At 43.3% G+C, this 13,592-nt stretch overlaps 1 protein-coding gene across 7 annotated transcripts in view; it reads right to left on the reverse strand.

Moving 5' to 3' along the window:
* The window catches only part of LOC149358297 (uncharacterized), an 87,014-nt gene that overhangs the window by 21,741 nt on the left and 51,681 nt on the right, over nt 1–13,592 (reverse strand). For 6 of the 7 annotated variants that reach the window (XM_089570329.1, XM_089570328.1, XM_089570326.1 and 3 more), the window contains 5 exons: nt 12,898–13,055; nt 7,640–7,723; nt 4,005–4,067; nt 1,736–1,835; nt 145–211 (listed from right to left, as the gene is read on the reverse strand). In XM_089570329.1, coding sequence (XP_089426455.1) covers nt 145–211; nt 1,736–1,835; nt 4,005–4,067; nt 7,640–7,723; nt 12,898–13,055 — 472 coding nt within the window. The remainder of the gene's footprint in view (nt 1–144; nt 212–1,735; nt 1,836–4,004; nt 4,068–7,639; nt 7,724–12,897; nt 13,056–13,592) is intronic. The other variant, XM_089570327.1, reaches the window with a different exon arrangement.

Raw genomic sequence — 13,592 nt, forward strand, 5'->3', positions numbered from 1 at the left:
TGCAAAGCGTCAGTGTATTCGGGCTGTGCTGTATTTAGTACTACAGATAACGGATAATGCTCGACTCCTATTGATCTTTCATAAAAAGCAGACTTATGCTCATCGCAATTGTAGCCCTGCAATAGGAAATTCTGAGGTACTCACTTGACCTCATGGCAAGCATCGTCCCGAGGCAACAACCTCTCTGTGGGCTCAGCACGGTGCGGGCCATCTACAAGTGCACACAAAAACAAAGATACTATTACAGGGAACCCCCTTCCTCCTCCTAATATTTTTTTATTTATTTATTTATACAATACTGCAGGCCGTTAAGGCCCAAGCAGGAGTGGGATAAACATACAGAGACCTCCGACGACCAGCAGAAAACGACGCCACACACAATAACACAACAATCACAATCACAATAATAATCACAATAACAAATTTAGAAGTACTGCTGCCAAGGACTTATTTATGTGAAAAATTATTAGCATATCAGACTAAGCAAGCATACACACTAAAAAGACGTGTTAATCTGAACTTGAAGTACAGGCCTGCATACAGTAGGAAATCTCAAACAAATTACTAAAAGAACTGCATGACTAACAGCAATGAGAAAATAATAAAAGAAAGATTGCCTTCATAAGCTACTTTCAGTCACTTTCTATTAAGCGCCTGCAATGAAACTGTAGTCACTAACAGCAAACTCCTCTGTCTCTGGGTGCTGTTAATCGTCAAGTGGCCCAGAACAACAAAATATGATGGCACTGTTCTCACACCATAGGTACCCGTGCTTTGGGCAGCTTTTATGATCAGGTACTGTAGTTGAGCATAAACAAAATTAATGGGTCACAAACCAAGTACTTATCGCCTATTACTACCTGACTGCATAGATTTGTTGTTCAGTACTTGCAGCTTTACAAGGCAGAAAATATATTCCTTCAAAACGTGCAGATTTTTGCAACTTATTTTCCGCCAAATTTTATGCCACCAAATTCGTGCCCAGTTGAGCTTCCACTGAATTATGTGAGGATAGGCAGCAGCTTTCTTCCCCTTATACGACCCAAACATGGTTAAGCACCAGTTATCATGAAGTTTTATGCCTGCCATAAGTTTCTAACCCGTTCATTGCCCGACCTTGCCACATCTCAAGGAAGAAAGGCACACTACAGCCTTGGCTGGTAAGTGGGGTCTATGTGCAACAAAGCAATTTCGGTACCGCAAAATAAAGCAATTCTAGGTTTAAAACAGGCAGTTTTTACTTTTCTTTTTCTCGACAAGTGCTTACGCATGATGTAGAATGCCTGCACGCCTTTCATGCACTTCTCTTTGCAATCACTGCGTTTCAGCTTAAGCATGTCAGTTTTCTACAATTGCTGGCCCTTTTTGTACGGTTGCTTACAGCTGTGCAATACAAACAATGACACTAACAGGCATTTACAATGATCTCTTGCTAATTTGAACTAGCTTAATTCGAACATCCAGTTTATTAGTATTGTCATTTTGGTCCCGTAAGCATTAAGTCTACTAAAAAGCTACTGTTAACTCGAACAAAGTTCTCTTTTGAGTTTGAATAATTGAGTGACACCTGAATTAACAACAAAAGTGTTCTTCTGCCCACAGCCAACACAGAAACAACAGAAATGCTTGAAATTAGCAGCTTCTACCCATTTGTGATGATCCTTTCCTTTGTTACTGAATTTTTCACACACAAACCAACCGCTGCCAAGCTGCAATGGAAGGATGCTGCACTCACCGACGACATCCCTGGTGGCCGGAGGCAGAGAAGGCTTGGGTGGCCAGGCAAAGGCAGCCCTGTACTCACTTGTCTTGCAGGGAGCCTCATCACCGTGGCTCTGGTGGTGGTGGTGTTGGTGGTGGGAGGAGTATGTGCGCATATGTCAAAGCACTCTCAAATGCTGTGCGTGTACACTACCTTCACAAACACAAGCAGTCCCTTTGCCCCATTGCCTTGACTCAGTGTGTCAACCAGAAAACACTTAACTTTGATATAGCCTATGCGACATTCTAATCATGTGGCGGTCTTGAGAGAACTTTCCCATTTGTATCGGCAATCGTTACTATGGCTTGGTGGTGAGTTTAAGTGCTTCGAGTGCTACACATAGCCATGCGGGTACTTGGAATTCTAGTGTCATCTATTGGAACCCCTTAGGCAAGTTCAGCAACACCACAACATGATGCTGCGATTCATATACCTAAACATGATAAGTAGACCACACAATACTGACGCTGTTCTGACAAAGCACATTATCCTTTCCAGCACAACTGCCATTGCAGATTCATGAAATTCGCTGGATGTCGAAGCTATTTCAGTATCTCTGAGTTCAAACTGTTCACTGCTGGTGTTTACTGGTTTACCACACTCAATGCAATGTTTCTTGTGCGCACGCCACTTTTGCATTTCTTCAGGAATTTCTGATCACTTTCAAGAGAATTCACTTCCTTTGCACTTCATATCAAGCTAATGCAGACATCATGAACTTTTACACTGACGAAATCTACCCTTACTATTCCACGATAAGAGAAAAAATAAGAAACCCACTCAGTAATAAAGCTTAGACCAACGAAATACATGCCATATTAGAGGGCAATATGCACCAATTCCCTTGGAACAGAATTTTTGCTTCATGACTTGAAGGGCACTTGCCCAAACACTTAGAAGATTCGCAACAATATATATTTAGCCACAATGCCTGCTGCTTTTATAATGAAGTTCCTTCCCCACAACAAATTAGCAGGACTGTGTTCTAGGTGCTGTTTCACATTGTGCAAAACAATAACTTCTAACTGCATAAGCAAAACTTGCAGGATGGAGAGAATGGTAATGAATTGTAATGAGCTTCTCCAACAGCAGTCTAAACGTATGATAAGGTTGTATAGCATAAGCAGATCACAAAAAAAATTTCTTACATTTCAGCCTTAACCACTATCAAGTTTAAATTTGAAAGTTTAGAAACAAGCTTTCTCAGTACCAACGTTAAAATCTTTTTCATGCATTCTACATTCGAAAACAATTTTTTTGGCTAGAAGCAAATTGTCTTATATAGAGAGCTTAAAAACACGCGTTCCTCAAGTAACTTCTTTTCTCTGTGTAGTCATACAACTGCTGCACATGGGCGACATTTACCACTTCATTGTATTCCTTTCTGGTTGACACCCTGAAGCAGGCCTCCCAAGCAACCTGTTAGAGCCCTCGGCCAAACCCCTGCGATCGCAAGCTCCCCTTCAGCATGCCAGGCAGAAGCGAAGCCAACCAGACAAAGTAGCCGCGCCGATCAAGGCTCATATGTCGACCTGGCACCATAGGTACTGATGACAAGGATCGACTTCACACGTCTGTGCACATCTTAAATACAAGTACAAGCTTTACACAGATTTGCAAGGCATTTACATCACCTTTTAGAGTCCCTGTCATAAAGCCAGCATGTTCTCAATGTAAAAAGTACTTAAGTTGTTAATCACGTCCTAAAAAATTTTACCTTGTTACAAAGAACTATGACACAGTCTAGGACTGCAAACTCTATAGATATGTTTGCTAATAGGGCCCAGATTTTGGAAATTCCCTGTAATCAAGCTACAGCTCATCATTATAAAGAACTTTCTTCAACGATCTCCCCTCCCTACTCTTCAGGAAACAAGCTGCTCTCACGGAAAAGACTGAAGGCAAATACAGTAGAACCTGCAACTGCTGCTTACATAAATAGCCACTCAAGGCCAAAGAACAAATGTGACAAATAGCTGGCCTGCAGGCCACACAAATTACAAGCACCCTGACGGCAGTTGATTTAGTCTCCTGAGCTCGAGAGAAGAAGCACATGCTTGGCGAGTTGGCTACGCCGCGGCGGGCGGGCTCCTCCATGGGAACCACCCCTTCCCGGCGGCAGCAGTTAAGAAGCAGGCAGCCTCACTGTTAGCAAGCCCAATCCAAGAGAGGCATGCTGAGAAGCAGCGCACGGCTGCACTCCACTGTTATGTAGCAGTGTTGCGTGACAGCGCACCCCTACCTCTGGACAGACGCCATCGCAACCCCCATTCATGGGGCCCTCTGCACAACACTCTTCTTTGCTCTGGAAATGTCGCGCAAGGAAGGAGGGCTCTCGTTTTACTCCACGCAGGGTCAAAGACAATCATTCCCTCACACTGACGAAGCTGCTGGAAACGGAGTGCACTTTGCCGCATCCTTGGCATGGGCACAGACAGGCATATTTGCATTCGAAAAGCTCAGCAATGCGTTGTACCATGTACCACGTCACACTCGGCCAGCTGCAAAGTCTGCTTATGCTAGGGTCTGACGTGACGCAGCATATGGACTAGTTCTCTTCTCTGTATTCGTGACAATGAAGCAGCAGCATTCCTTGCTCCGTAAGCTCAGGGGCGCCAGAAATTAAAAACTGGCCTCAAGAAAAAAGAAAATACTTTTTTTTTTTTCACACGTCAGATTGTTCAGATGTAAAGGAAGGAAAAACCTGCAATACTATCGGCATGCTGATGAGCTGAACATAGCCAACAGACCTGAAGTTAAGGCTGGTTAAGCTGCTAGTCAATGGCTTTCATTTTAAAGGAGGCTACCACGTTTCCCAAACCATAACCAAACAATGTCACTCGGCATGCCAGGCCAAGAATACAAACTGTGCAATGCCCATGCCAAAACCTCGAACACATTACAATTTGCGTGGTTGCTACATCGCAGTAGACCTCTTCTTGTTCACATTACGGTGCATGTTTCCAGTAGCAAGGCCAATTAAATGGCGATTTCCAAGCCACAATTTCAAGATATAAAAAAAGCAGCAATGCTTTAAATCTTCACAGCTTTGCGAACAATTCTAGGATATCCAAAGATGTAGAAGTATGGCAAAGATAGTCATGAACCATCTGATAGTCATGAACCGCATATAAAAGAAGGATCCAGTTCTACTCTGAGAATGTGCAATGCAAGGAGAGGCCTACTTACAACAGTTTTTTGAAAATCACAAACAAAAAGCAGCATAAGTGAGCATTTAATTTTCTTTGCTTTTTACTTTGATTTCATGTGTTGAACAAAGGTAAAAAAAAGACTAGTATTTTGCACTTGAGACATTTAATAAGGCCAGAGCATATTATACTGCAACAATTGTCTGGAATCAACATAACAGAGCACTATAGCACAGAAAGGATGATGATGCAACAAATTTGAATGCCATGATGCTCACATGGCCAGCTACTCAATGAGCAGAACAAAGCTTGCAAAAGTATGTGAACCAAACCATTCTATAACCTTGTAAATAAGCACATAAATATTATTATCGCCAGAAAATATTCCAGCACATTCAGCACAGAATCTAGCATTTTAAGCAAGAAAAAATCACAGCAGGAGCACCTTTATAATAAAGCAGAAAAACTTCGAGCTGTTTAGATTTGGATTTTTATTTCAACCAAAGGACAAGTTGCCTGAAGTAGTGTTGTATGTATGCAGAATCAACTTCCCTTGTGATGGAGACATAACAATGGAGATCCTTGCATTAGTTAAAAAGCAAGCAGTGTTCTTTTGTTTGTAAGCACTGTCATTATCATTCACAATGCCCATTTGATTCAGTACCTGAACAAGTCCACAGCATTCTAAGCAAATATGGCAGCAAATTAGAACAGGCGTTACACAGTGCTAAAATTTTCTCATCTGGCGTGTTACACAACTATAGATCCAAACAAGGGACACACAACGATTGCTGAATAGGTAAGGGTAAAGAAAAGAACTGCAACATCATTTTTGCAGAAAAATTAATTTAGGTTCCTAAGATGCCCTCTATCACAATGGATGCCTATAAAGAATGCCACACACATAGCCCAAAAGTGTTTTCACATTTTTTTCTTTATGCCTTTACAAACCAGCCTTTCTTATACCCCTGCCACACGGCAAATTTAATGTCATTCCTATCGAATGACATTCGTTCAAAACGACATTAGTTTGCTGCCACACGAGAAAATCTAATGTCATTCGATGAAAACGACATTAGGTATCGAATGAGTTCCCTGAACACATTCGCCTGCGACGTCCGAGCTAATGTGTTCCCTCGACACCAGAGGCTTGGTGAGAATATACACCGAAAAACACGATTACAAAAACGTCACAAGCACTGTAATATTTCCGCGTCCCTACGATTGTGCTGTCGTTCATTTATGTATATAAAAATGCCAAATAGAATTGGAAAAAAATAAAACTCACTCTCGCTACCAGCCTTGCGTGGTTAACATTCACAACATGGCGACGCCCAGCTCACCCGCTTCGGACCGAATACTGCGTCGCCGCTGCATTTTTCGACGCGATAGCTTGCTCTAAACGGTTGTATTCGCTTTTATTTTGTGCATTCTCATCCCTCCGTAACAATATAGGTTTGAAATATCAGCCGCTTTTGAGATAAATTTCAGAATTTCTTGATGCTAGGCTTAACTATGCACAGCGTACACTGTCGTCATAGCAACGACCCCGAGCAAAGTATTTCTCCAACTTTGCACTAGAATCTACATTTTCATTTCATCCAATTGATTTACATTAAAAAAAAAACAAAGCCTTCGAATGCATTCATTACTGCCGTTAATAAAAGAGAAAAACGTTTTTTCGGCACTGAGTTCAGGAGGTTTGACTCGCTATCGTCTAGATGGCGCCACAGTATGTTATGCTTCTCACGCGCTACGCTAGTCACACCCAACCACCGTGCTCCCTACTAAAACTGTTGTGAGGAGGGGCGGCAGTGCGCGGAAGGTGCGCCTGTAGCATGCGCAAAGCTTTTGCGGACGCACAGCTAATACTGTCTAATTTCACCATAGAGAGCATTTCACAATATGACGTCCGCCATTTGCCTGCCGCCGCTGGCTGAGGTTTGGCTTGGCTTGGACTTGTGGTGGATAGCAGTGATCAACACGTTATTGAAATCAACGTTTTTAGATCCCTCGCACAGCACGCCTATCTAAATACGTTGATTAAAATGAGGATGAAGATTTTAGAATCGGTTTCCATTAGCAAAGCAATACTTTTTGCAACGTATTGAAGCATACATCGAAATTTTTGTATGCTGTACTCACTGTACTCTCTTTCCATCGCAATCGCCATCATTTGCAAATGACATTAGTTTTTGCCGTGTAGCAGCGCGCAGAAAAAATGACATTAAGTCGAACAAATGTCATTCGATCAGAATGACATTAAATTTGCCGTGTGGCAGGGGTATTAGTCTCCGCAGCAGAATTCGAGTGCGGCAGTGACATCCTCATTCGGCAAAACCCTGTTCGTGGACTACCCAGTTTTTCAGTAATTAACAACAAAAAAGGGAACCCAATCTGGAGGATATGATGAAAGAGGAATCAACTTGCTGCTCAATTATAGCAGTTACATCATTTATATGGTCAATGAGTGCACAGACAGATTTTTAATACCTGTGACAACTGGCAAAGCATTCGCCCCAAATAGCTATTGCATCTGAAGAATGGCTTTGTTCTGGCAGGAAACAAGCTTGCATTAGTTTGTGGGAAAAAAACTTGTGGTTGATGAGCTTTTAAAAAATTTCTTCCGAGTTAAGAGACCGTTTGTCTGCGTATAAGTGACAAGCATCGAGAAGAAAACAGCGACATGGCGCAAGGGAGGCCAAGCCGGGAGAGCAGTGACACATACCATGACAGGTCTGCCACGGCCAAGGCTGGGATCTGCAGATCTGCTTCGGGAACCCACCTTGGATTTGTTCGACCGCTCCTCCGGCTGCAGTAGGCGTGACGGCAAGAAAAGCATGCTCAAGCTCTGACCTCAGGCTTTTAACATCTTGAAAGCCAGCCAAAAAGGCTGCATCCAAAACGCTAGAGAAATGCTAAAAATACCTCTGTGGCCAATGCATCAAAGCATGTTAAACGGTAGCACTTGTAAAGCGTGCTCAGGAGCGACCTGGCTTCAAATATAAGGTACTGCCTATAAGCACCTATTACTTCAAATATAAAGTACTGCCGCAAATGTGTGTACGCACATGCACACATGCACTTGTCATCAAACTCCAAGAAGAAACAAGAGTGCTAAAATAATAGACACAGAGCTGCAAGACTCAGCGGTCATCCATGATTAACAGTGCTTCCATTTCTCCCACGCTCTCTCTTCTTCTACGTGTGAGCACAAATGTTTAACCTAAGCTACTCTGGGTGCAGAAGGACAGGACACGCGATAGGGGAGCATTAGCACATGGCTAAATTTAAAGGTGGCCTAACGAGGAACCTGAAATTGTCTTTTCACCGTGGGAACTCAATCTACACTCTCTGAGCATTCCTAGAAACTTCGAATTATTGTCCTGTGCGGTCGGTTTCCCTATCAAATCGAATTTAACATCCCAGGTCTCCCCTTTTTCTTTGAACACACCTTCGAAAAGAGGAGAAGTCAGCCAACGAGTGGAGTTCCTTTTGGCCATTCGTGTTATTTTGTTTTTTGTGTTTCCGTGAATACTAAATAGTTTCAGCCGCAGACTACAAAGCCGCAAATTAGGCATGAGGAAACAAAAATACGCGTGGACACACTGCTTCCGCTGATCACTAAGTATCACTCTGCCAATTGCAGAGCCCTATAGGCTTACAGCATTAGCATCTTTGACGACAAGTCACATCATAGATCAGGATACACAAACAGGCACACTGAAAGTACTTTCCTAATGATGAAAACACAACTAAATAGCATACAAAAAGCACTGCATGGATCCCGTTATTGGACAGTGAAACAATGGAAAGCAAAATTCAAACAAGAGAACTGAAATGCCAACGTAAAAACACAAACATATTATATCCTGGGGAAGGAATACAAGCAAGATTGACTAGTATTACTAAAGTACACTCATATGCAGCTTCCCCCAACTAAGATATACTGATTTTATGGTTCATGATTCAACTGTCTCGTTTGCATTTCATTTGTTGCTGATTTTCGCACTAAAGAAGGACCTGAGGTTAGAATTTGTAGCAACCAAAACAGCACCCTATTGCACTTCAAATAGTGCATTTACGCTGGTTTTATACAGTGGCTTTTCAAGAGAAATGTGAGTGCGAGATGTGTGTAAAGGCTAGCTAAGTCTAATTGGTGCTCTGTATGTGTGTATGCTACTTTTCATCACCACCATCATCAGCCCCGTTATGTTGTCCACAGCAGGACAAGGACCTCTTCCAGTGTTCTGCAATTAGTTCCATTAGTGGAAGCACCCTATCCCCCATACTTCCCAAGCTCATTTGTCCACCTGACTCTGCTGCTCTCTGCTACATCTATCTCCCCTTGAAATCCGCTACGTTACCCAAAGAGAAAACTGGTCATCTGCTCGCTGTATAACATGCTTTGCCTATACTTCCTGATTTCAGCTAGAGTATCGTTAATTCCCCTTAGTTCCCAAACCCACTCTGCTCTCTTCCTCTTACCCTAACCTGAACAAACAACACTAATAACAAAACATGCTCTCCCTCCAAGTCCATGTACAAAGGACAAAAATAACAATCAATGCAAGTGCTGTTGGTAAACAGCACACACCGTACCTGTTCACGTGCCAACTGCCATGTCACACATTTTCTCATCCCCAAGCTGGCAGTGATAAAAGGGCACTTTCCACTGCACTCACTACAGGACGTGTTCACACAACCAACCACGCCAGGAGCACTCTGAGCTGTCTCCCAAGCGAGTCTGCTACGCTGGGCAAGGCCGGGCTGCCCCACCCCCCTTTCACCATCTTTATTCTTTCATCCTCTCTTCCCCCTTCTCCTACAAGAGCTGGTGCACAAACAGAAAAAATAATGTGCCAAAGACAAATACACAGGCACCGAAATGATAAGTACACAGCAGTTAGCCAGCACGCTACGCCACGTCTCCTACACAGTACAGTAGAATCATTAAAGGACATGCCCACCCTTCCTTTCTTTCTTTCTTTCTTTTCCCCGGCAACGTTTCACTTCTAGGGTCTCCATTAGCTCCCTCAGAAGTGGGAAAAAGGTAACAAAAGAAAAAATAAACGGAAAGGAGTGACGGAAAGGCCAAGGGTGGAGTGACAAAAGGGAATTAAGCTTCCGCTTTTTCTCTTGGAAAGGAAGGATGAAAAAGTGAGTGAGAAAGAGGCTAGGAAGACTGTTGTCTTTATTAATGAGAAAAGATACTATGTGATGGCCTTTCCAAAGAAAGGCCACTCTCAGAAAAGCAAGCTTATTATTTATACCGCCCAGAGAAACTAACAATGCTCTCCTCTACTTCCGAAAAGCACACAGTGAGCAAATTTGCTCTCACCTTCCCTTCCATGCAAAGATCAAAACAAAAAATTTATTCCTTTCTTTTCATCTCCCCCCAAAAATGTCTTGTAGTAGGAAGCACGTGGTCAAAAGCATTAGAAAGAAATAAACAAGCAGGAACAAAGAACGCAGCCGTGGTTTCTGTTATGGCAATCTTTTTTTTTTCTCTCTAACATGCCTGTCTTCGTTGGGACAACACCTGGCTCCTGACACACCACTACCTTTCCTTGCTCTGCCCTGGCGGGGTCACCGCAGATGCCCGTGCACGACCCCAGAAGTGGACACGCCCGGCGGGAGGGGAGCTGGCACACATGACATACGCCCAACGTCTCCGCCCTCCCCTCTCCCCGACTCCTCATTACGCCTCTAGTATAACCCTCACCTTACATTTCCGTACCTTTCTTCCTCTACGACACACGCCATTCCCTTTTCTACTTCCCTTTCCAGGCCTCTTGAGAGTTTCCTTCTCACACCAACACCACTCACTCACTCTTTCTTCCTTTCTTTCCCAATTTCTCATTATGTCTCTATAACCCCAACCTAACGTCTTTCTCTTTTCACACCCTCAATCACTTGCTCTTACATCTCCTTGCCTCCACTCTCTTCTATTGATCAATCTTTTACATTTCCATTGCCTATTCCGCCCCCCCCCCCCCCCCCCCCCCTACTGCTCTTACTTTCATTGCTCTGCTCTCCCACTGTTCTCACCAGGTCTTATGAAGAGAGACAAATGAGCCACGTGGCCTTGCTTGTTTATGCTTTAGAGCGGCGGGCACTGCCACTGAATGTAACGCTGACTACCTCCCTCAACGACGCACAAAGATGCCCTGCCTAATGAACCGTTACATGAGCTCAACGACAGGAAGCGACCAAGCCTGCTCTGCGTGTACATGGCAATCAAATCGAACAGCATGCAGAAGTGCCGACCAAATGAACGCGCCTTCTGGGATCTGTGCAGTTTTCACAAAAGGAATGTATACAGAAATTTAGGCTCGTCCTAGCATACATGTACAGACAGCACTATACACTTTGCAGAAAGAAAAGGGGAAAAAAAATGAACAAAAAATTACACTAAACTTTAACGGCATAAGTATCATGCTTAGTACTGCTGTTGTGACAACACTGTTGAACTTCTCAGCACTGCAAATGGGTAGCGAATTCACTTAAGGTAGAATACAATTGGCTGCATCATGAGAAACGCAGTATTGTAATGGCACAGCTGAATCTTACATATTATAGCCTGTGTAAAAATATTACCACATGCCTCCTGAACTGCTGGCTTTTTCATCACAGGAATCCACTACCCATGAAATGAAATGCTAATTCTGATTTCTTCCGATCTTTGACACTTTCTGCGCCAACCCAAGCGTTTTGAAAGATGTGGCCTTTCCACCTAAAGTAGACTGGGAAGCTGATGAACGGCCAAAACTAATCATCTGTTTTTTTTTCAAATGAACAGAAAGAAAAAATTCACAGCTATAGGAATTAGATGTTTTTCTTGGTTTTAGAAATGAACATTAAAAACTTACACTGGCAATGGACACCCAGCAAAGAAATGTAAAATAAAAAGAAAAGCTTGGAGTCTATGCACAAAGATGCAAGGAAAAGAAAATAAACCTAAAAGACTTTTGCCCTCTTGGCTGCACATGAGTGAAATACCAACACTGATAGGTTTGCTGTGCCAGCAACATGCCATTTCTATAAGCTGCTATCTACATGCAAGCATACAAAGTTGACCAATGGTAAAATCACACATCAAAAACGGTTCCTTAAGCTGAATTTAAGCACTTTAAATGCATTCCAAAGAATCCCTGAAGTTTATATTTTTTATTGCTCCTTATCTCTTCCCAACAACTACCAAGACCATTTACTCCTTAACCCTTTCACTGCCAGGTTTTTTTACTCACACCTGCACACACCCTGCCGGGTTTTTTTTCGCATGTTAGTTTCCTGGAAATTTTTTGCTAGTAACGCACTAAAATGCTCTGCAGGACATGTAGACATGTTTATTCAGGATAATCTTATAGATATTAGTTGTAATGAATGAAATCTTACAGCACCAATCTGGCCTGTCGGATTTCCTCTTCTTACGCGGATTTTTCGGTGGCAGCGAGACTTCATCGCTGTCATCACTCGACAAGGCACTTAGGTGGGCTCGTTCCTCGTTCTCATTATCTTTGGACTCCGAATTCACAAGCAATTTTGAAGTTCTTCGTCCGTCGAAGTGCGGACGAGTGTGGCACATTGCCTCACACGGCTCCTGTGCGGAAACCAAAACGAAGCGACTGGGATGCGACGGATGTCGAAACATGCGCGCTATCTGTTGTGTAAAATTTGCCCTACAAGATCTATGAGTTTATAGCGTTTCTCCATAGATGGCGCTACATGTTTGCATCGTTTATTTTTGCACGGGTATTATCGGGAGCGGCAGGGGGCGAGTTAAAAAGCCAAAACGAGTTAACTCGGGAGAGGCAGGGGGTGTGTATATCTGGTAGCCCGAGTTATCTCGGGAGTGGCAGATTAAGGGTTAATGTTTATGGCTCTTTTAACCCCACGTGAATTAAGAACATGGTGCTGCTGGCACTTGTGCAAAAAACAAACAAGGCCGACAATAAGAAGGAACGACAAGTGGCCAAGACTGACCCTTGCCCTGAAGCTGTGGTCGTTGCCGTCACGATGGAGCGCGTCTGCCGACCCGGTCGCTGCTGCCGCGTGGTGACCTCCGTCGGTGCCCAAGATGTCGCTCGTCCGATACGCTACCTCCGGGTGCCTCTTCTTCCTTGCGAGTGCTGGTTCCAGCACTGGGAATGCAGCCAGGGGTGCAGCGTGAATATCATTCCCCACACGCATACCACACAGAGCCATGCAATACAGTGTAACAGAGCATTTGAAAAGATAAAAAAAAAAATTCACACCAAAACCAAGTGCAAAGCATGATACAGCTTGCAGTTTCCAGCTTAGTGCTGTCTGACAGCATTCGAACAAGCCTAGCTGCAATACGCCTGAAATTATTGCCATGAACTTATCACAGCTCCTACATCTACCATTCCGATTGGCGCTAATAAGTAAAGTTCTTACTTCACAAGCCACTAACCTGATGCCACTACTTGAAGCTACTTTACCAAACTATGACCACCTCAGAATGAACAAATCTTGAACTTAAACTGCAAATTTCACTTAAATATCATTAAATCTACAGCTCACAACCTGCAAGACATTGTATAAGCATGTTCTGCTTTAGAAAGAAGACAGCCCAGGGCCAAGTTAAGCACAGGACGGTTGCATGACTGACTACACAAGAGACTCATTGCCAGCATAGTAATGATAATGCCTGGTGT

This window comes from Amblyomma mixtum, chromosome 2, assembly GCF_055824585.1.
Source record: "Amblyomma mixtum isolate Tamu chromosome 2, ASM5582458v1, whole genome shotgun sequence".
NCBI lineage: Eukaryota > Metazoa > Arthropoda > Arachnida > Ixodida > Ixodidae > Amblyomma > Amblyomma mixtum.